Source organism: Mixophyes fleayi, chromosome 4 (genome assembly GCF_038048845.1).
Source record: "Mixophyes fleayi isolate aMixFle1 chromosome 4, aMixFle1.hap1, whole genome shotgun sequence".
In the NCBI taxonomy this organism is placed as follows: Eukaryota; Metazoa; Chordata; class Amphibia; order Anura; family Limnodynastidae; genus Mixophyes; species Mixophyes fleayi.
Window position 1 is genome coordinate 346246230 of NC_134405.1, and position 23987 is coordinate 346270216.

Consider the following 23987-nt stretch of genomic DNA (forward strand, 5'->3'; position numbering starts at 1 on the left):
AAACGGGGGGAAAATGGCAAAATAACTTCATAGAATACGGAGAAGTAAGACGGAGGCTCCTGAGACGATGCAGCGCTTCTATTCCTCTTACATAGCACATTCTATAGTGTGTCTTCCTGCAAATACTATGAGGAGCACTGCTAAACAGTGTAATGAAGGGGAGTACCAGGGCTCACTTTTAAATGGGCTGTAACAGATTTAAGATATGGTGCTCCAAATTACGGGTAAAAAAAACCTTTTCCAAAAAAACTTAGGATCTCAAACATTCTGGATTGCAGATCCCAGAGTTGTATATTTAGATATGGACTCTCACCATGAGATAATCTATCCTCCAAAATACTATACACCCCATGGAACAGTAACCCCAATTTTCAAAAGGTCTTTCTTAGAACGGTGCTACAAAGAGTTCCGGCTGAATCCATCGTAATCAGCAAAAGAAAACGCTTCCTCTGCGCTCAATGTCTAAATCTCAGTACAGTAACATCAGTAATACAACCAGGGGGGAATAGGGTTCTCCATGAGGTGCCTCTGGGATGGTCTCTAAGCCACTATGTGGCGATGCAACTTACCTGTGCACAGTAAATCTGTGATATGTGGGTTCTGTGGTTCCAGAAATGGGCGCAGCCGAACATCACAGTGATAATATCTTATCGCAGAGAACTGAATTCCTAGCTCCACTTTTTTCCATTCTTAGTCATTTTAATTTGGGAGATTTCTCCTCTAATTGTCTTTATGTTATGGAGCAATTTGATAAAAGCTCCAACAAGTATAATTTATCCACTCACCACATTTTATCTGTTTGCTTGAGTTGTATTTTTACTGCTCGGGAACTATTTCAGCACTTTTTACTTAAAGTTTTTAAACCACTGGTAATTACTGAGCTCAATTTAATACCCCCTAATATGCAATGCAATCCAAAATGCAAAATGAATCTAATTTGTCGTAAATAGTCTCCATCTGTATTCAATTAAAAAATTACCTGCAGGGAAAAGTACCTGGCAACACGTATAGTAACAATTAGTGGACAGGAATGAACGCTCGCTGCCTTTCATTCTCCTGCTATGTAATTTTATAGTCACAAGTTGTCAGCTTTCTCTGGCACAATCTCTTGTAAAACCATTAATTCTACGCATCTCTGTTGCATCCAAAATTCGCAGCTTTAGTGGTGAAAATAAAGCAGATTATTATAGACATAACTTGGTCACACAGCTGACTTTCTACACAAGACAAAAACAGGAATAATGATTTTACCAGAAAGCAGAGAGAGAATATGTCTGATCCAGGGGTTTGTGGGACTCATAATAATATTACAGAAAGCTGGTGGTATCCATAAGATGTCATTACAAGGATCAATGTCCTGTCCAACTTTACCCCTCTCAGAGAAAAGTGATTTCCTAGAAACCATCTTTCCCACTTGGATAAAAGGTGCCGACTATGAGCTGAAACATCTGCTGCCGCCTCTCTCTGTACAGTTTGCAATTTAAGAGACCCAACTGTCAAATATTGGTGACTCTAATTAGTTTCAGTGAAAAAGACCAGAAGTTTTATTCTTGAAAGGGGAAATATCATAACTTATTTACAGGACACCACAATATTCCGCAGCACCGGATGTATATTACTGAGCTGAATAAAATACATCAAATCAGTGCAGTGTTTATAAGTCCACTTCCACTACGTCCACTGATCTGCAGTAGGAGCCATGTTAGAGGGAAGTACTTACTAAGTGCTGACACAGAGTGACTGACAGTCTGACAATGCTGTCACAGCAGTGCACATGACGGCAGTCTCAGTGTTATGACAGATGAGGTTCCACCAGTGATAGAAGTATCTCCCAGGAAGGTTTGAATTCATCCCCTACAACTAACAGCCTCACTGTTATACATTGTATCCAGGAAGCAAGTGCAGCCTCACTGTTATACATTGTATCCAGGAAGCAAGTGCAGCCTCAACCAAGAATATTGTGCTTATCAGATGCGCAAAACTTAGACCAGCACGGACTGGGGTAGGATTTTCCCCAATTCCTTATACATTACATCCCCCATACAGATAATAGGTGCCTCAAGGGCTAAAGCAAAAAGAACATAACTATTTTTGGTGTAAATTGCCAGGTCAATAAGTGGATAATTGTTACCCAATGGGGTCTGTTTGTACCTGTCCCGTAAAGCAGATCAACTTCTGGATAAGGACTGAAACACTCTTTGAACTTGGCGAATTCAGGGTGGTAATACCACCGAACCGCACGCAGTTTAAGTGAATTTTTCTGCCCCCCAGTCTTGACCAGATGTTACATCGCTATATCTGTGGATAAAACCAATATAAGCCCTACCCCTTCCTCCGTCCCCCCCCTTCCTCCGTCGGATGCTCACTGCCTAGGTGTCATCCAAATCCTGTTACATAGATCTAAGAAACATCTCCAGATACAGACACATCTCACACAAGACATTCATTCTGTAGAGCATTTATGAGGTCAGGCACTGATGTTGGACGAGAAGACCTGGCTCACAATCTCCGTTCCAGTTCATCCCAGAGGTGTTCGATGGTTGAGGTCAGGGCTCTGTGCGGGCCAGTCAAGTTCTTCCACACCGAACTCATCAAACCATCTCTTTGTAGTCCTTGCTTTGTTACTGGGGCACAGTCATGTTGGAACAGAAAAGGGTCTTCCCCAAACTGTTGCTACAAAGTTGGAGGCATAACATTACCCAAAATGACTTGGTATGCGGAAGCATTAAGATTGCCCACCACTAGGTATAAGGGGCCTAGCCCAAACCCAGAAAAACAGCCCCCTACCATTATCCCTCCAGAGGGACAGGTGTTACAGGAGGGAGGGGTCAGGGGAGTAACAGAACAGAGGGACAGGTGTTACAGGAGGGAGGGGTCAGGAGAGTAACATAACAGAGGGACAGGTGTAACAGGAGGGAGGGGTCAGGGGAGTAACAGAACAGTCAGACAGGTGTTACAGGAGGGAGGGGTCAGGGGAGTAACAGAACAGAGGGACAGGTGTAACAGAACAGAGGGACAGGTGTTACAGGAGGGAGGGGTCAGGGGAGTAACAGAACAGAGGGACAGGTGTAACAGAACAGAGGGACAGGTGTAACAGGAGGGAGGGGTCAGGGGAGTAACAGAACAGAGGGACAGGTGTTACAGGAGGGAGGGGTCAGGGGAGTAACAGAACAGAGGGACAGGTGTAACAGAACAGTGGGACAGGTGTTACAGGAGGGAGGGGTTAGGAGCAGCCAGTAAGACAACAGTAGACAGGTGTGACGGGGATGGGCCTGGGAGGGGTTTAGGAGCATAAGAGAGTTCAGGGACGAAGGGGCAGACTTAACAGTGAATGGTTTTCCCACTTGACCAGACCAAATTACAGGCAGGTGCAGTTTGAACATTTTCTGGTTTTAGATGGAGCACCCAGGGGATGGAGAAGACCTCCCCTCCCCTCAATTTGATGTTATATACTCACCTGCTTTTCATTCACAAGACGAATGAAAGTGGGAGGGGCTTATGTGATCGCCATACGCGTCAGGTTAAAGGACCTGAGACTGTAAAACGTGACTAGAAAGGGGAGGCGGCTTATAAAACTCCACCTAACAACCAAATATACATCAGGAAGAATAGAGGCGGGAGAAACATCACATTTTAATGATAATTAACATCACAGGTTTAGATTAATGAGTTTCACAAGTGCAACGTGTTCTTTACAGAAATAGTAATTATAAAACGCAAATTCCCCTCCCCCATCCCATCATTAGCAGTATGATAGGTGTCCTATTGGGGCGTTATTAATGCCTGGAGAACACCGGGGGTTCTGTCTCCAGCAATCTGCTAGGCGGGGAGAGAGGGATCCGTACCCCCCATATCTTTTCATGAATATTCAATTTATGGAGTAATAGGTATTTGTGCTCGTGTTGGGGGAACATACAGAACATTTAGGTGAAACTTTCCTGAATTCTATAAATTAATGACAGATTTTCCCGCTTAACATTCAGATTCCCATTTACCGGCTCCTCGTCGGGTGTACCTGGGATTACAATATACAGTGGGAGGGGGGCTCTCCTCAGAGGATATTCTACGGAGCGCAGGAATGTGGAGAGAGATAGATACAGATGATATTATGCGTGTGGCGGGAACGTCTAGAACAACTCCTGGGATAAAACATTTGTACTGAGGTAATAGATTTTTACATGTTTATTAACAGAGAAATATCTCCCAGTCCTGCATAACGTGTCCGCAAGAACCTCGGGAATCACGCCATCGGTAGATCGTGGTGTGCCGCGTATCTGCCAGTTACATGATGATAAATCTGCCCAGAAAGTGAAAAAATAAACACAGTAAGTCATGTTTCTAGGTCACTTATATCCGCTGGGTTTGGGGGATACTCGGAAAGGAGAAGGAACGTTAATTAAAGTAGCAGATTTCTAACATCACAATAATGTAAATGCCATATATTACACCCTATCTTCCAGTGTTAGGAACACGGGGAGGAAAATAGCGAAGTACTAATAAATGTGTGAAAAGAAATGTCAGATAATTATGTAACATGTAGGGATGGTGGGTAAAGTCCAGGCACTTGGTATAATATTGGAGATATTCTCTTTACCACGTTGATTTATTCCATTGTCTCATGATTGAGAAGATCTGAAATAAGAGGTGTTACTGCCCTGGACGGTCAGTCCTTGAGGGTATGTGGATAGTATGTAAGTGCCCTGACCCCCGCTAGAGGGTGGTACTACTCCCGTGGCATCCAGGGATATGAAGTAACAGTGTAATAATAAAGTATCTTGAGATATAACAATATTGGTGTCAGTTTGTGCTCAGATTTATTCCACAGAAATAGTGAGACCAACCTGTCTCTCGATATCCCCCAGCAGGGTGCTGGCTCCAATGCGGAACAGTTCTGGCGTCAGCCACTCATCACCCAGCTCCTCCTTCATCAGCGACAGCCAGACGAGGGCTTCCTTAGCACTGCGAATCCCCCCGGCCGGTTTAAATCCCACCTGAGACAGAAATATTATGGCTTATCTGACGCATATAACAACTGCCCCCCCCCAGAGCTTCACAAAGCAAAGGCAATCATGACTGATTAGTGTCACCTTAAAGTGAAAACATATCCCACAATTATGGACTCTCGCAACATTATTTTCTCTAGTTTTCCGGATCATGTAGATTTATATATTATTGCATGTTATGCGTTAGGACAGAAAAATACGAATGGACTTAGCTGGGTGTAAAAGGACTTCTGGGAAGTGAACTTATAATCATCTTGTTTAATTCAGAAACTTTAGATCTATGAATCCAGAATTGTTCTCAGAATAATTACTTGTGAATATTGAATCTGAAGAAACATTGCCAAGAGCGGCAGAGGGACGACGTCATCTCTCTCAATCTATTTATATCAGGACTGGGCACAATCCCTGCACCTCTCAACTTCAGTAGCCTGTTCCCCGATCCGTCTAGGCTCAGACGTCAATGCTACGGGGTGTACGGACAAATCATGCTGCAATGCCAGGGGCGATATGTAGGGAAATACTGGGCAGTTTTATTCTTCTACTGCCAGGGGCACCCCCCTCCGAACTTTAAATCTGACCACACATTTTACTTTTACCCCCCTGCAGTGCAACATGGGTTTGTCAGTAACTCCTATTATTATTATTCATTTTTATTTATAAGGCGCCACAAGGCGTCCGCAGCGCCGTACAGAGACAAACAAATTACAATACAATGGGAGACAGCACAGTACAGTAAACACAGCAACTCAGTACGCTCAATGCACAGCTAGAGAGGGCGGGGAAGGGGGAGGGAGGATCCGCAAACGACGGGGCCCAAGAAGGAGGGTGCGGAAGACAGGGAGACCCCCAGGGGGGAGGAGGGAGCGAGAGTGGACGTGGGGTGGAGGACCCTCGAGGAGGAGGGCTAAGTAGCTGGAGAGCAGAGTTAGAAGTGGTGGAAACAGGAGGAGAGATGGCCCTGCTCAGAGGAGCGTACAATCTAAGGGGAGGGGTGGACAGACAGAGAGACGCAGGGGAGAGAGGGAGAGTAGGGGGACGGAGGCAGAAGATAAGGTGGGAAGTTAAGTGGGAGACAGAAAGGCTTTAAGAAAAAGGTGGGTTTTTAGGGCCCGTTTGAAACTGGACAGATTAGGGGAAGTTCTGATGGAGGGAGGGAGCTTGTTCCAGTGGAGGGGGGCAGCACAGGCGAAGTCTTGGATACGCGCGTGGGAGGAGGTTATAAGGGGGGAAGAGAGGCGACATTAGGTCCTATGGGTACCTCCAATATGAATTTATTTTGTTGGTTTATATAGCGCAACTAATTACTCAGCGACTATTTGCCATTCACATCAGTGCAGCTAAACTCAGCAGAATGGTTTTGGAGTGTAGGAGGAAACATGGAAACACGGGTGAACATACAAACTCCACACAGGTAAGGTCCTTGAACTCATTACCCCAGCACTGTGAGGAAGCAATGCTAACAACTGTGCCACCAGGGAGCAAAACGGTGAAGTCATGGGACCACACATTTTACCAGCTAAGTGATGCACTGTATGCCCTCCACCCAGGCTGGTACTGGTGATGAAGAATGGAGGGGTGAGGAGGTCTACGGTCTGCCCTGTGATGTCTTTGGCCAGTGAGCTCACACTTAGCACAGCACAGAGTATACCTCGCTGGTGTCACACACAATAACAAGGGCCAATGTCTTATTCTTAGTGTAGCCTCCAATGTACCTTGATGCCAGTCTTCCAGTAATACGCCCGGATGGCCCGCACCATTACTAGTGCCACAGGGTATGTGGCATTAACCGATTCCTTCCCGGTGGATGTCTTGATGAAATCTGAACCTGCAACACAATCACTTTATATTTCACCAGTTATGTCCCAGTCTCACGAGTAATTATAGTGACATAGACTGCAGAGACCGCCCATGTCAGCGTGGGGTGTACGATGGAGGAGAAACGCCCACCCCTGACACCCCACACAGTATTTCAGTACCCTGCTCATACCCTAGGGTGGTAGGGGCTGGAGACTGGCCCCAGGCGGTCACCACATTCATCCGAAATCCCAAGCGGCTCTGCGCTGACAGAAAGTAGCAAATAAACTCTCACTGAACCGATAGCGCCAGCTGCCCCCTTCCTTCCCCTCCCCATCGCCCCCCTCCCTTCCCATCGCCCCCCTGCCTTCCCCTCGCACCCCTCCCTCCCCATTGCCCCCCTCCCTTCCCCTTGCCCTTCTCCCTTCCCATCGCCCCCCTCCCTTCCCCTCGCCCCACTACTCCAGCGGTCCCCACCATATAGAGGGGTGCCCAAACATCCATCACATCCCCCGGCACACAATTAACGTTTTCTCCTTGCTCAGCACTTCCAGCTTTTATAAGGAATATAATTATCAGTCTCCCTGGTACAGTTTCATTAAAAACTTTCATTAAGCAACAGCTGCCCCTGTATATGGTCTTCTAATCAATTTGGTCAAACAGAATGACTTTTAATCAGCTGTTGATAAAAATAGAAGATGAAATTTTAATTCTAATAGATTAACCACAAACTGAAGACAGTCTTTAAAATTCATCTCGTCCTATTCTCCAGTGAATTTAATGACTATTCAGCAACTCATTACTAAATAGAACAAGATGAACATTTTCCAGTTCATTAAAGAAATGTACTATGTATTTTTGCATTGTCCTCATGATTCGTTACAGGGAGTCTTAATTACATGATAATGGATAATGGTTATTAAATGCAGGCTGCTATAATGAAGCTCTATTCATTTGTGAGCCAGAGAGACTGCAAAGAGGCCTCAATAAAATTACTACCTTCAAAAGATTAACGGATCAAATTATTATTCAATTCAGAAAATCTTTTTTAGACTTTGTGGTAACAAGAGATTAAAAACTTGCATTAGAACTGAAGCAACATTTCTTTTTAAGCAATATCTTAAAAGGTATTACTAATATAAATAAGGGCTCATAGAATGTGAAACTCTGGGGATCCTATAGAGGGTCTGTATTATAAGATCCATCTGTGATGTCCTCTATGAAGTGCAAAAGTTGATGCTACTTTAGCAATAAACATTATTTTACAGAATTGATCCGTCATTTGTAAATATTGTAAATGTGTACATTTTATTAGGAGTAGTAACAGCTCGTCCATATAATAAAGAAATACTTAAAGCAAATACAATTTGTTCATTTTGCCAGAAAATAGAAATATTTTAATGACATTCAAAAAAAAATTTGCTAAATGGAATGGAAACTTAATAACCATTAATAACAAACATTTCCAAACCGACTTCTCTCTTTTATGTGAAATAGATTGTAAGCCTGTGATCAGGGCCCTCTATACAGAGGTATATATGTATTACCCAGTATTGTATTATTACTGTTTGTCCCCAATTGTAAAGCGCTATGGAATATTCTGGCGCTATATAATAAAATGATGACGACGAAGATATATGTTTGACATGTAATAGTGTAATGATTCATTTGTGAATTAGGCGGTTTAGATTATTATATATTGTTTATGTGACATCACAAAGTTACACATCACTGAACATTGGGGAAATACAGCATAGAATACAGAGCATTCAGGAAGCATAAATATAAGAACACGCGACAATGAAGCATAATACTGTACCCAACACGTAATAGCTGTATAATAAACAGACAGAGGCACAATCCAAGGACGATGTGACAAATTGTGTCCTGTTCTTCTTACTAAATCTATGTATGAATATAAAATGCAAACAATATTGGAGCCCCCATTGGCTGAATGACGCATTCCCATAATTCCCGGCTGTAGAGGAGGATTAGACCCCTCAGTTACTATATAACCTTCCTCTACTGAACGCTGTACAATGGGGGTGATGGGTAACATTAAACGTTAGATCACATAATACCAGAAGACTAGAAATCTTTACATTACTGCGACATATAATATATAATGCTACAAAATACACCAAATGCTGGTGGAATAAAACCCTCTGAAGCATCACACACAGCACAGTAACAAGGATTTGAATATTTGTACCTGCTGTACAGAGCTGTGGTCACTTCACCAACTACAGAAACCCGACAAGAACTTCCGACATAAGAACAGCACCAGTCTGTTACCGGCAGTGTGAGATCTGGTATTAATGGTACAAACCATTCTACATTGTACAGCCGGAGCCCCCTTCAGTGAGCACCTTAATATCAGCAATCAGTGTCGCTCTCTTTGGCCCTGACCTGATGCTCATTCAACGCATTTCCATGAAGTCTGTTTTCCAAGCAGTCGAGGTCGACACACTGTCGGTAACAGACTATCGCTGTTCTCATGTCTGTGAAATTCTTGCTGGGTTTTCTGTAATCAGAGTTTAGTACCCAACCCGTACAGAGTTGGCGGCTATATAGGACAGAACTAATAAATAAAGGTAGAAGTAGTAAGAGGCAGTAAAGAAACCTTGCAGTATATTATACAATGTACAGATCATTCTTCTACATTAAACACACATTGTATGAGCAACAGAGCCACCTAGTGTATGAAACAGGACACTGCAGACAAAGGTTTGGACTGTGCTAGTATTCAGGAGGAGATAACTGGTGCTGTCGATAGAGCCCAACTAGGCAAAAGAGCTTGCAACTGAAATGGTGTGTGAATCAATATTAAAAGGGTTATGAAACCCCAATATGCCACTGCAGGAGGATGTCTTGGTTGTAGACAGTGACCTGCACTGGACCTTGAATCGGTCTTAGACTCCGTTAACACTTCCTTGAGAACTTTGAAGGAGAAGGCGCAGAACACACACACCTTGTGGTTAGTTTAATATCCGGTAGGTGGAGACTACACCAACATTACACCTATAGTCCCCTGGCACCTCCTCGCGGATACAAATATCAGCCAAATCACTGCCCCATTCTCTGTTCATATCCCTACCTCCAGTTACACCACAAGAATGGTCTTTGCGCTGTAATAAGTTACTCCTGCAAGACCCCCTTTCTAGGTAACAAACTGAATCTACTCCGGCTCAGTACATCTTTATTGGGACCAATATCTGTCTGGGAAACTCATAATTGTGCAATATGGGGAAACGCATCTAGATAGGGAAACCAAAAAAACACCCCACTTAAAAAGAATAAAAACACCAAAGACACCTGTGCAGACACACAGAAGTCACTTATCCTAAACACAAACTTCTGAACAACAGAACTAAACATACCCTGAGGAAATGCAGGAAATACATATGGGATAACACCTCACGTGTGTAGTCTCTATGAAGGACGGTGAGGGAGGGTCCCACCATACATATTAGATAGCTCCATACAAGTTCTCTAACAGAAGAGACCCCCAGAGAACAAGAGGCTAGCAGATGAAGAGAGTATCTGGATCATCCCTTTTGCCTACAGAACACAGCTCCCCCCAGGGGATATGTCCTGCTGGGGTTACCTAGTATGAAGCTTACTCATATCCTTCTACAACATCCAAGAGAAACTCTGTATCCACCAAGTTCTTCCCAGGAAGGACCCTTCTCTATGTTCCAACTAGACCTCAGTCTCCTTACTTGTTGACCTTAAACTTTTTGCCATATTAATAATTAAAACAGACTTAAATTACTCTCCCAGAGACATAACTGCTGTAGAACAAGCCGGGAAGCCAAAGACCACACCACCGTCCATCCTAAATCCATGTTTGTGATAGGCACCCTCATCCACAATTGGTGGGAACACCAAAGTCCTGGCGGTTTTTAGGAAAGAAGTTCAAACTTCATCAGATATACTGGGGATGTGGTACCAGAAGATCAAATATTCATTATTGAAGCTCTTGGGACAATGTAGTCAAAGGTGTTATCCCCTTCACTGAGCGTCGCTCACCATTCAGAACAGGTTAGGAAAATAGAATTCTTTGTGTGATTGGAGGAAATCTCTATGTCAGCTCACGATGGTTACAAGAGGTTTAGATGTATCTGATCTACCCGGCTCCTCTTCCAGGACAAGAGGGAGACGTCAGCTGAGACAATCTCTCTCTATAACCATCAGGTCCCCATTCATACTGCGCCCACAGTCTCCTTACCCCAAACCCATCCAATGCCCATCACATACTTTTCTGTAACACTTGAATTTAAAAGTAGAAGTTTGAGTCCTCAGTGTTGCTCCCTATGTAATTGTGTCATCTCACCGTTTGTATTCAACTGATTATATTTCTTCAAATATGTGGGGTCCCTGTGTGACACCTTATAAATAAAAGACGATGATGATAGTAATAAAAAAAGATACAAAGTGAGGACGCAGAAAGGAACAGAAGGGTCACCTACCTGCCATCATAGCGACAAGGCTGGCCCTGTATACAGTAGTGAGGGAGCCAAGCTCCCCAATGCCCAGGATAGTTTTCATGTGCGCCTCCCCACACGCCTCACGGAACAGCCGGATCTCTTCATAGAGTTCTAGAGAGAAATCAGAGATTCCTGAGTCTTATGTCATCTCGTCAAGCACTTCATTTCTCGCTGTCCCTGACCAAAGCCGCTGGGGCGCAAAGAGCTAAAACGAAGCATTTCTTAATGCAGTTCTTGCTGACTCAGATCACGTTAGGACTGACCAGAAGGGGAAGACTTTGGCGTGAGTTGGTCAGTTTAACAATTGCAATATGTGGAACTACAAGTCCCTGTCTTTAATATAGAAAAGTATTTAGTACAGCATTAATTATGTGTTTGGAGAGTGCAGAGTATCCCTGTTTTTCTGTCTATACAATGTGGGCCACCCCCTCTTGCACCCCAGTCTGTACATGGTGAGTGCAGAGGATCTATGTCTGTTTTTGTTTATACAATACAGTAAGTCCCGTCACTCTTGCACCCCATTCTTTACATTACTTAAATCCAACTTGTGTCAGGTGAGTCCCAGGTCTCCCATGGCTGCTAGTGCTTGGGACAGACTTGTCTTTAAAGCTGTGTGCAGGTAAGCCTTAAGCCCAGATAAAAAAAGCATTTGATCATGTTAGGACTGACCAGATTGGGAAGACTTTGGCAGGAGTTGGTCAGCTTAAACATATATTGCAATATGTGGAACTAACATTCCCTGATTTTAATATAGAAAAGTTTTTAGTACAGCATTAATTATGTGTTTGGGGAGTGCAGAGTATCCCTGTTTTTTTTTACTCAGATCTGAGCAATAATAACATTTAGATGTGGATATTTTAGAAAGATATTGCAATCTCTTGTGCTCAAAGGTCCAAATGTCAGAATATTGTATTTTATATATACCGAATTGTAAGAAATAACAAAACATTTATAGAGCCCTCTTCTCCAGGCTAACACCAAGCTCTGCCATCTGCTGTAACTGCTCATTCCTGCTGGATCCCACCTCGGTACTATGCTCCGGTACTGTATATTATTACTGCGTGCTCAGTGTTACTAGAGGTTACCTTCTTAACCCTCCTATAAAAACCCTCCCAATCTATTATAATATACATGCAAAATATTACCTCTCCCCTCCTGCATCTTTAGTACCATGTATAGATGGCATCTAATACAGGTCAAAAAGCTGAGATTGCAGTTATTTGAGCTGCTGTGACATCACTGCTAATACCCCGATGTCTGAATCAGCCATTTTACACAGAGCATGTCTGTAAAGGAAGTCTGCCAGGATGTCACTCAATCTCTGTCTACTGCCAACCAAAGAGAACGCAAGTCCTTCCTAACAGAGCAGACTTCTGCAGAGGAGCGGGGGTGAGAGTGATATATATATATAATCATCTATATACACTGGTGGATGGAGGGAGATCAGACAAATGGACTTTCTGAGACAGGGAAGTTACCTTTCCAGCGGCCACTTAGTGCCAAAGTCCTGTTGATCACAATGTCAATTTCAGACGCTCCATCATCCACGGCTGTCCTGACCTCATCTAGCCTGGTCTTCAGTGGGGTTTGTCCGGCAGGAAATCCTGTGGCCACTGTAATCCGGAAGATTAGCAGAAACCGTGAGACTGGTTGTGTAATCAGTGTGAATGTTATAGTGGTTTTCTGTAAACCCTGGAATAAAATGATCACTGTCCCACTACAGAGATGGGATTCAAATCATAAGATCATCATCAGTGAGATAAACTGGCTGACACACATTGTGCTTCTTGTCCTTTCTCTATCATACTGTGCAATCCTGTCTTCCTGTCCTTTCTCTATCATACTGTGCAATCCTGTCTTCTCTCTATCATACTGTGCAATCCTGTCTTCCTGTCCTTTCTCTATCACACTGTGCAATCCTGTCCTTTCTCTATCATACTGTGCAATCCTGTCTTCCTGTCCTTTCTCTATCACACTGTGCAATCCTGTCTTTTCTCTATCACACTGTGCAATCCTGTCTTCCTGTCCTTTCTCTATCATACTGTGCAATCCTGTCCTTTCTCTATCATACTGTGCAATCCTGTCCTCCTGTCCTTTCTCTATCATACTGTGCAATCCTGTCCTCCTGTCCTTTCTCTATCATACTGTGCAATCCTGTCTTCCTGTCCTTTCTCTATCATACTGTGCAATCCTGTCTTCCTGTCCTTTCACTATCATACTGTGCAATCCTGTCTTCCTGTCCTGTATGTGTCTGTCTATGTGAGATCCTGTGTCTCCGACACCCTCACCTGGATTATAAGATCTCTTCATAGACATATAAAGATGTTGTGTCCCCTCCCCTAGTGAGTTACGTGTCTCCCTGCCACGTTCATGGTTATTAATTTCCACATTTTATTTTACAGTTTTCCCATCTGATCACCCATAGAGCTGAATGATTGATTTACCTCCGACTTACAAATCTGACTTTTATCCCAACTTCACTAGACGTCTCCACTGTACAAGTCTCCTGAATCCCCAAATGTTCCTAAACCTCCTTACTCACATCTACACCAGTGCCCATTATACTATGCCAACCTGTCTGCCGAATGCAACACAACCAACCACTGCTTCCCCAAACCACACTTCTATTACGTCTGATGTGACTGCGGCCACCCGACGCCCCGCCAGACGTGACTGCGGCCACCCGACGCCCCGCCAGACGTGACTGCGCCCACCCACGCCCCGACAGACGTGACTGCGCCCACCCGACGCCCCGCCAGACGTGACTGCGGCCACCCGACGCCCCGCCTGACGTGACTGCGGCCACCCGACGCCGCGCCTGACGTGACTCAACCCACCCCACGCTGCGCCTAACATGTCTACACCCACCTGATGCGACGGGTATCTTACAACCAGCATCCTTCAGGGCTTTCACTGCGTCCTGCACACGGGCTGAATAAACACACACAGCACCTGTGCTGATACCTGCAGGGAACACATTACATACAACACTTAATTCAGTCTATGGTTTCCCCAACACATTCTGCACAATAAAAATAGGATGATGTTTGTTAATCTCCTGCAGACTTTTTTTTAACTAACACAATGTACAAAGTTATATATATTAAATATATATAATGTTATTTGGTATTTAAGGACCCATCTTCCCCAAGACATCCGTATGTTGGATCCACAAAAGTGGCCACGTGAATAATGGCAGCTACACGCTATCCGCTTAGCGACATTACAGGACCCCATCTGCCAGGTACCTGTCACTTTGTATCAATCTTATTGCTGACATATTACAGTCACTTATTTGGTGACAATTGGTAATGGTGATATCACAACTAAGCATTAACTTCAATTACAGTATTATTTACATTCCTTTATACATGACTAATACAATGCCCTAAACACAGTAAAAATATTAACTCCTTACTCCAAATGCATAAGGCTTATAAAGTTGTGTTTTACACTGACTGACAATATAAAAGAGTTCTGAAAGGACGGCCCAGTTCCTGCTAATGGATTATATTATGTAGGAACATTTTCATTACCAACGCGTTTCACAGTGTTCCGCTGACATCACCAGCAATAATCTTAGCAGACACTGGGTCTCTGCGTATATCAATACCAAGAAAACCCTTCCCCCGCCCTATTTTATAATGTGAATAGGTCCTATAGTCCACAATGAGGCCAGGTCTTAGGTAAGTTTATCCCCGAATATCAGAGGCTCCCTGCCTGAGATCCGGGGTGACTGAAATATGAGTATTACAGGAATATCCACCAATAAATGCTGCTCCTCACTATTATACAAATGTTATTAAACGTTCTACATTCCAATGTTCCCTAAAAGAAACGTGTACCTAGGTCATCCATCCGAATACTCCGCAACAGATCCTCTCTGATGGGATGTTTAGCCTTGAAGCACAGTCGGTGGACGTTGGATGGGGTGTCATCTCCAGAGAGGGTGGTGAGGTCAATGCAGGTGACAGCGGTCAGTAGCCATGCAGCCTGCAGAGGAGGAAGACATCATCATCATCATCACATTATCTAGAGGTCACATGACAGGTCCATTATACAACACTCCAAGTAATGCCACCCAATCATCGTTCTTACGCTAGGAAGCCCCAAACAAAATACAAAATAATTCTCTGTTAATAAATTTAGCAGAAGTGTGGAAACATTACTCTGTTTAGAAGATTCTGTAAAACAATGTAGGTGGAGACCTTGACCCTCACCTGAAAGTCCTTCTTGACAGTCCTGCGGCTCTGAATCTGCTCTGCGCGTCGAAGGACCGCTGGATGATTGACCTGAACTCTAGAGATCCAACCAAGGTCTGAAAGAGGGTTCATATCATGGTCAGTAGCATCATTCATTATATGATTCTGTAACAGCCAAAAAGTTCTCCTCCATTCCAAAATAAGACGTTATCTGAACAACCTCAGATGCCGTATTATTATGGGTGCTGTGGTCTGCGTTTCGCAGTGACCGGCAGCTTGTTGGGAACCTCTGCGGCTCCAGGATCTGGTTCCAGAAAATGTAATTATTAAATATGTGTCTTTGAAAAACATGGACAACATGTAAGTAAATGCAGACAATAAAATGAATAAAGTAGAAACACAAGCACAGAATCCAGATGAATAAAAAAAAAAACATACGCAATATAGGCAAACATTGTATTAAATATAAAGGTTATAATGAGTGTTATACGTATAGGGTGACATGTGAGACCGGGTGCTTATATGAACCACATGGTAGAAAGTAACACATCACTGCACACATACAATAGGTTTAATTGCAATACTTTACACGGCGAAGGGGCTCACAATCCCTGCGATAAGCGAGTTGTAGGAACGCTGTTATTTTGACACTATCGGAGCATTCCCCTCTCAGTTTTCCATGCAGACTTTAAGACTTTATTTTCAGGGGTTAATTCAACACATTCCTGTGGTTAATGTTTTACTGAAACGATTTAAGATTCTGTAGTTAGTCCTGGAGACGCTTCCACCAGGATGAGTCCTGGAAAGACTTCAATGGGCAGCGCTTGGCACTGCGGCTGATACAGAGGAAGAATACACATCTTCAAACAGGTTTTGTTAAGGATCTCATCTTTGATAGAGACTCAGGTGAGACGCCCGCCCCTCTCACCCCAATATATCACTAATGCAATATACATGACGGTCCTGTACTTGCTTCTTCTGGGCACAAATTCAAGTAAAGTCATATTTCTAACTAAGGATGATGATCAGCTGGAGGGTGAAATGAGAGAAATGAAATGTACTACAGAGAATAGCTCAGCTCAGCAAATAGTGTTTCACATAACATAGATATATGTCCGACATTAGGACTATCATGTTATTCCCAATATATAGTGCAAGTCCCTGAACATCTCTGTATCGTGGTCTTTATAATAAGACATGTCCTGCATATAGCAGCAGTCCCTGAACGTCTCTGTATCGTGGTCTTTATAATAAGACATGTCCTGCATATAGTGCAAGTCCCTGAACATCTCTGTATCGTGGTCTTTATAATAATACATATCCTGCATATAACAGCAGTCCCTGAACATCTCTGTATCGTGGTCTTTATAATAATACATGTCCTGCATATAGCAGCAGTCCCTGACCGTCTCTGTATCATGGTCTTTATAATAATACATGTCCTGCATATAGTGCAAGTCCCTGAACATCTCTGTATCGTGGTCTTTATAATAATACATGTCCTGCATATAGTGCAAGTCCCTGACCGTCTCTGTGTCGTGGTCTTTATAATAAGACATGTCCTGCATATAGCAGCAGTCCCTGACCGTCTCTGTATCATGGTCTTTATAATAATACATGTCCTGCATATAGCAGCAGTCCCTGAACATCTCTGTATCATGGTCTTTATAATAAGACATGTCCTGCATATAGCAGCAGACCCTGAACATCTCTGTATCATGGTCTTTATAATAAGATATGTCCTGCATATAGCAGCAGTCCCTGAACATCTCTGTATCATGGTCTTTATAATAAGACATGTCCTGCATATAGTGCGAGTCCCTGACCGTCTCTGTATCGTGGTCTTTATAATAAGACATGTCCTGCATATAGCAGCAGTCCCTGACCGTCTCTGTATCATGGTCTTTATAATAATACATGTCCTGCATATAGTGCAAGTCCCTGACCGTCTCTGTGTCGTGGTCTTTATAATAAGACATGTCCTGCATATAGCAGCAGTCCCTGACCGTCTCTGTATCATGGTCTTTATAATAATACATGTCCTGCATATAGCAGCAGTCCCTGAACATCTCTGTATCATGGTCTTTATAATAAGACATGTCCTGCATATAGCAGCAGACCCTGAACATCTCTGTATCATGGTCTTTATAATAAGATATGTCCTGCATATAGCAGCAGTCCCTGAACATCTCTGTATCATGGTCTTTATAATAAGACATGTCCTGCATATAGTGCGAGTCCCTGACCGTCTCTGTATCGTGGTCTTTATAATAAGACATGTCCTGCATATAGCAGCAGTCCCTGACCGTCTCTGTATCATGGTCTTTATAATAAGACATGTCCTGCATATAGCAGCAGTCCCTGACCGTCTCTGTATCGTGGTCTTTATAATAAGACATGTCCTGCATATAGCAGCAGTCCCTGACCGTCTCTGTATCGTGGTCTTTATAATAAGACATGTCCTGCATATAGTGCAAGTCCCTGAACATCTCTGTATTGTGGTCTTTATAATAAGACATGTCCTGCATATAGCAGCAGTCCCTGAACATCTCTGTATCATGGTCCTTATAATAAGACATGTCCTGCATATAGCAGCAGACCCTGAACATCTCTGTATCATGGTCTTTATAATAAGACATGTCCTGCATATAGCAGCAGTCCCTGAACATCTCTGTATCATGGTCTTTATAATAAGACATGTCCTGCATATAGCAGCAGTCTCTAAACGCCTCTGTATGGTGGTCTTTATAATAAGACATGTCCTGCATATAGCAGCAGTCTCTAAACGCCTCTGTATCATGGTCTTTATAATAAGACATGTCCTGCATATAGCAGCAGTCCCTGACCGTTCTGTATTGTGGTCTTTATAATAAGACATGTCCTGCATATAGCAGAATGCAGGGCCGTAACTAGGGCTGTGCGACAGGGGCGACCGCCCAGGGCGCAACGCTGAAGGGGGCGCAATTTAGGAATATTTTAGGTTAATTTGGTTAAAATTGAGGGCTAGGGGGGCGGCATTTGTCTTTTTCGCCCCGGGCGCTAGAATTCTAAGTTACGGCTCTGGCAGAATGTACTCAGATTCTCTGCAGAACTGTCTAATAACTTTATTCTCCATATGTCCAGTACATAACGAGAGTCACTGACAATATCTGCATACCTAACTTTTTAATTATATTATTCTGAATATTACATGTTCAGCATATCGCAACCGAGAGGATGTAGGTGTAAGCTGGCAGTACACGGGTGTAGGGCTGTGAGTGCGGGGGACAGAAATCTTTAGGGCAGCAGTAAGTGGGTGTAGGGCACAGGGGGGGGGGGGGGGGAGCTATGATGCTACCTTGCTGTGGTACCAACACGATAAGTATACGCAGAGAATGGGTGGTCTCCTTCTGGGGGGCTGGTGTAGGACCTATGGGGGAGGCATTGACCATCTTCAAATCTATTTTTCTAACATGTTTTAAAAACAATCTTATATTTTGGGGGTAGTGATCATTCTACCAGTGATATATTACTGGAGAGCTGGACCGACCCCCCCTATATTCTGCCAACAACGACACCTCCTGGGCTGCCCCAGCACGTCCGGCAGAAGCACTGAGGTATATGGTGTTACTGAGCATTACATCAAGTATACAGAAGCAGAGAAGTGGTACTGTGCAGCTCATAATAACAGATAACGCACCAGAGATCAATGAGACATCTATAGGGTCAGACACTTATGGGAAACAGGGTTGACCTTGATTATGTTTTATATTTTACCTAACCTGAGGTAACAGAAATTTGTGCGCGGTATAATACTGACAGAAACAGCCTCATATCACACAAAATGTGGTTGAAAACAGAAAAGTAAAAGAGGTCAAAGTTCCCTTTTAATGACAAATATACCAAATTTTTAATTATAAATAAATTTATAAATTTTATAAGGCAATATAGTATCGGCATTACTGCCAAATACCAAAGGAACACTATAAAGCAGCTATAATATAATATCCGCATTGCCGCAGGAACATTATAAAGCACCTATAATATAATTATATCACGGACAATAAGAACTTTGTGGTATTTCTCGGGGAAGTGGAACAAGAGGCAGATTCACTATCATGAATAAACAAAGACTCTTCTGAACCTTCCACACTGGAGATAATCAGAGTAAATAGTGACCAAGTGACAGAGCGGCCCCCTGACACATGGACACTAGTTTATCACCATACTCCATTCCCCTAGACTACAGATATTCCAGCTGTGGATAATGAGAGTAACTGGGTTCAAGTTACATTACACAACACTACAAGGATCCTTCGCTCTGGTTATATCGGATAGAGGGATGACGTGTGTGTGGGGTGACGTCATGGGGTGCACCCCATGGATAATGGTAGGTGCACCCCATAGCTTAGGTGTAATAGCCCCCCATTAGCTCATTCAGGGAAATAAGATCTATTATTCACATAATTATTAATAGCCCCAAAGCCATAAACACAGAGAGAAAATCACTGTCACTAAATCAGCAGGAATAAATTCATCATCTCTAAATATTAATGTTAAAAAACAGAAAATCCACACAAGTCCCAAAAACAAGAGAAATACCCTATAATGACATTACTCCAACAATGAACTAATACTCCCAGCATGCACCATTACTGCAATATTACTCACAGCTTTAACCACTGCACTACTACTCCCAGCATGATCTCTCATTAAACTACCACTCCCAGCAAGCACTGCTGCTGCACAACTCCTACCAGCATGCACTGTTCCTGCAATACTACTCCCAGCATGCACAACTGCTCCACTACTACTCCCAGCATGCAACACTGCTGCACTACTACTCCAAGCAAGCACTGCTGCTACACTACTACTCCCAGCATGAATTAATCCTACACTACTACTCCCAGCATACACTGCTCCTGCAGTGCTGCTCCCAGCATGCACTGCTCTTGCACTACTACTCTCACCATACTGTTCCTGCACTAATACTCCCAGCATGAAATGCTCCTACACTACTACTCCCAGCATGCACTGCTCTTGCACTACTACTCTCACCATACACTGTTCCTGCACTAATACTCCCAGCATGAAATGTTCCTACACTACTACTCCCAGCAAGCACTGCTGCTGAACTACTACTCCCAGCATGCACTGCTCCTACACTACTACTCCCAGCATACACTGCTCCTGCAGTACTACTCCCAGCATACACTGCTCTTGCACTATTACTCCCAGCATGCACTGCTCCTACACTACTACTCCCAGCATACACTGCTCCTGCAGTACTACTCCCAGCATGCACTGCTCCTACACTACTACTCCCAGCATACACTGCTCCTGCAGTACTACTCCCAGCAAGCACTGCTCCTACACTACTACTCCCAGCAAGCACTACTAATACCAGCAAGCACTGCTGCTGCACTACTACTCCCAGCATGCACTACTACTCTCACCATACACTGTCCCTGCACTACTACTCCCAGCATACACTGCTCCTGCAGTACTACTCCCAGCATACACTGCTCTTGCACTATTACTCCCAGCATGCACTGCTCCTACACTACTACTCCCAGCAAGCACTACTACTCCCAGCAAGCACTACTACTCCCAGCAAGCACTGCTGCTGCACTACTACTCCCAGCATGCACTGCTCCTACACTACTACTCCCAGCATGCACTACTACTCCCAGCATGCACTACTACTCCCAGCATGCACTGCTGCTGCGCCGGGCACCTCACTGATACTCACCCAGCTCTGAGCCCGGATTCCTGGAAGACATAATACTGCTGCTGCTGCTGCTTTACAGAGCTAGAAACATTTCCTGACACCCCCCCCAATCTGTCACTTCCTCCCCGCCCCCCTCCCAACCAACCAGCAGAGGGCCTGTCACATGATCTGTCCTCCATAACCAGGCTGCAAATTATTATACAGTGTGACCTGGTGCAGAGATCACTGAGTATTATACAGTGTGACCTGGTGCAGAGATCACTGAGTATTATACAGTGTGACCTGGTGCAGAGATCACAGAGTATTATACAGTGTGACCTGGTGCAGAGATCACTGAGTATTATACAGTTAGATCTGGTGCAGAGATCACTGAGTATTATACAGTGTAACATAGTGCAGAGATCACTGAGTATTATACAGTGTAACATAGTGCAGAGATCACTGAGTATTATACAGTGTAACATAGTGCAGAGATCACTGAGTATTATACAGTGTGACCTGGTGCAGAGATCACATAGCATTATACAGTGTGACCTGGTGCAGAGATCACAGAGTATTATACAGTGTGACCTGGTGCAGAGATCACATAGCATTATACAGTGTGACCTGGTGCAGAGATCACTGAGTATTATACAGTTAGATCTGGTGCAGAGATCACTGAGTATTATACAGTTAGATCTGGTGCAGAGATCACTGAGTATTATACAGTGTAACATAGTGCAGAGATCACAGTATTATACAGTTAGATCTGGTGCAGAGATCACTGAGTATTATACAGTGTGACCTGGTGCAGAGATCACAGAGTATTATACAGTGTGACCTGGTGCAGAGATCACTGAGTATTATACAGTGTGACCTGGTGCAGAGATCACAGAGTATTATACAGTGTAACATAGTGCAGAGATCACTGAGTATTATACAGTGTAACATAGTGCAGAGATCACAGAGTATTATACAGTGTAACATAGTGCAGAGATCACTGAGTATTATACAGTGTGACCTGGTGCAGAGATCACTGAGTATTATACAGTGTGACCTGGTGCAGAGATCACATAGTATTATACAGTGTGACCTGGTGCAGAGATCACATAGTATTATACAGTGTGACCTGGTGCAGAGATCACAGAGTATTATACAGTGTGACCTGGTGCAGAGATCACAGAGTATTATACAGTGTGACCTGGTGCAGAGATCACTGAGTATTATACAGTTAGACCTGGTGCAGAGATCACTATTATACAGTCTGACCTGGTGCAGAGATCACTGAGTACTATACAGTGTAACATAGTGCAGAGATCACCGAGTATTATACAGTGTGACCTGGTGCAGAGATCACAGAGTATTATACAGTGTGACCTGGTGCAGAGATCAGAGTATTATACAGTGTGACCTGGTGCAGAGATCACTGAGTATTATACAGTGTGACCTGGTGCAGAGATCACAGAGTATTATACAGTGTGACCTGGTGCAGAGATCACAGAGTATTATACAGTGTAACATAGTGCAGAGATCACAGAGTATTATACAGTGTGACCTGGTGCAGAGATCACTGAGTATTATACAGTGTGACCTGGTGCAGAGATCAGAGTATTATACAGTGTGACCTGGTGCAGAGATCACAGAGTATTATACAGTGTGACCTGGTGCAGAGATCACTGAGTACTATACAGTGTAACATAGTGCAGAGATCACCGAGTATTATACAGTGTGACCTGGTGCAGAGATCACTGAGTATTATACAGTGACCTGGTGCAGAGATCAGAGTATTATACAGTGTGACCTGGTGCAGAGATCACAGAGTATTATGCAGTGTGACCTGGTGCAGAGATCACAGAGTATTATACAGTGTAACATAGTGCAGAGATCACTGAGTATTATACAGTGTGACCTGGTGCAGAGATCACAGAGTATTATACAGTGTGACCTGGTGCAGAGATCACAGAGTATTATACAGTGTAACATAGTGCAGAGATCACAGAGTATTATACAGTGTGACCTGGTGCAGAGATCACTGAGTATTATACAGTGTGACCTGGTGCAGAGATCAGAGTATTATACAGTGTGACCTGGTGCAGAGATCACAGAGTATTATACAGTGTGACCTGGTGCAGAGATCACCGAGTATTATACAGTGTGACCTGGTGCAGAGATCACAGAGTATTATACAGTGTGACCTGGTGCAGAGATCACTGAGTATTATACAGTGTGACCTGGTGCAGAGATCACAGAGTATTATACAGTGTGACCTGGTGCAGAGATCACAGAGTATTATACAGTGTGACCTGGTGCAGAGATCACTGAGTATTATACAGTGTGACCTGGTGCAGAGATCACTGAGTACTATACAGTGTAACATAGTGCAGAGATCACAGAGTATTATACAGTGTGACCTGGTGCAGAGATCACTGAGTATTATACAGTGTGACCTGGTGCAGAGATCAGAGTATTATACAGTGTGACCTGGTGCAGAGATCACAGAGTATTATACAGTGTGACCTGGTGCAGAGATCACAGAGTATTATACAGTGTGACCTGGTGCAGAGATCACTATTATACAGTGTGACCTGGTGCAGAGATCACAGAGTATTATACAGTGTGACCTGGTGCAGAGATCACTGAGTATTATACAGTGTGACCTGGTGCAGAGATCACTGAGTACTATACAGTGTGACCTGGTGCAGAGATCACTGAGTATTATACAGTGTGACCTGGTGCAGAGATCACTGAGTATTATACAGTGACCTGGTGCAGAGATCAGAGTATTATACAGTGTGACCTGGTGCAGAGA

At 43.7% G+C, this 23987-nt stretch overlaps 1 protein-coding gene across 1 annotated transcript; it reads right to left on the reverse strand.

The window, feature by feature from the left end:
- Window positions 1-3613: 3613 nt before the first annotated feature.
- On the reverse strand, window positions 3614-21300 carry DERA (deoxyribose-phosphate aldolase). Its single transcript, XM_075210841.1, has 9 exons — window positions 21221-21300; window positions 15508-15605; window positions 15133-15280; window positions 14156-14251; window positions 12766-12900; window positions 11270-11398; window positions 6716-6828; window positions 4842-4991; window positions 3614-4297 (listed from the first exon to the last, which is right to left on the reverse strand). The coding sequence occupies exons 1-9, from the start codon at window positions 21249-21251 to the stop codon at window positions 4241-4243; spliced, it is 957 nt and encodes a 318-aa protein (XP_075066942.1). The 5' UTR covers window positions 21252-21300; the 3' UTR covers window positions 3614-4240.
- Between the last annotated feature and the right edge of the window lie 2687 nt (window positions 21301-23987).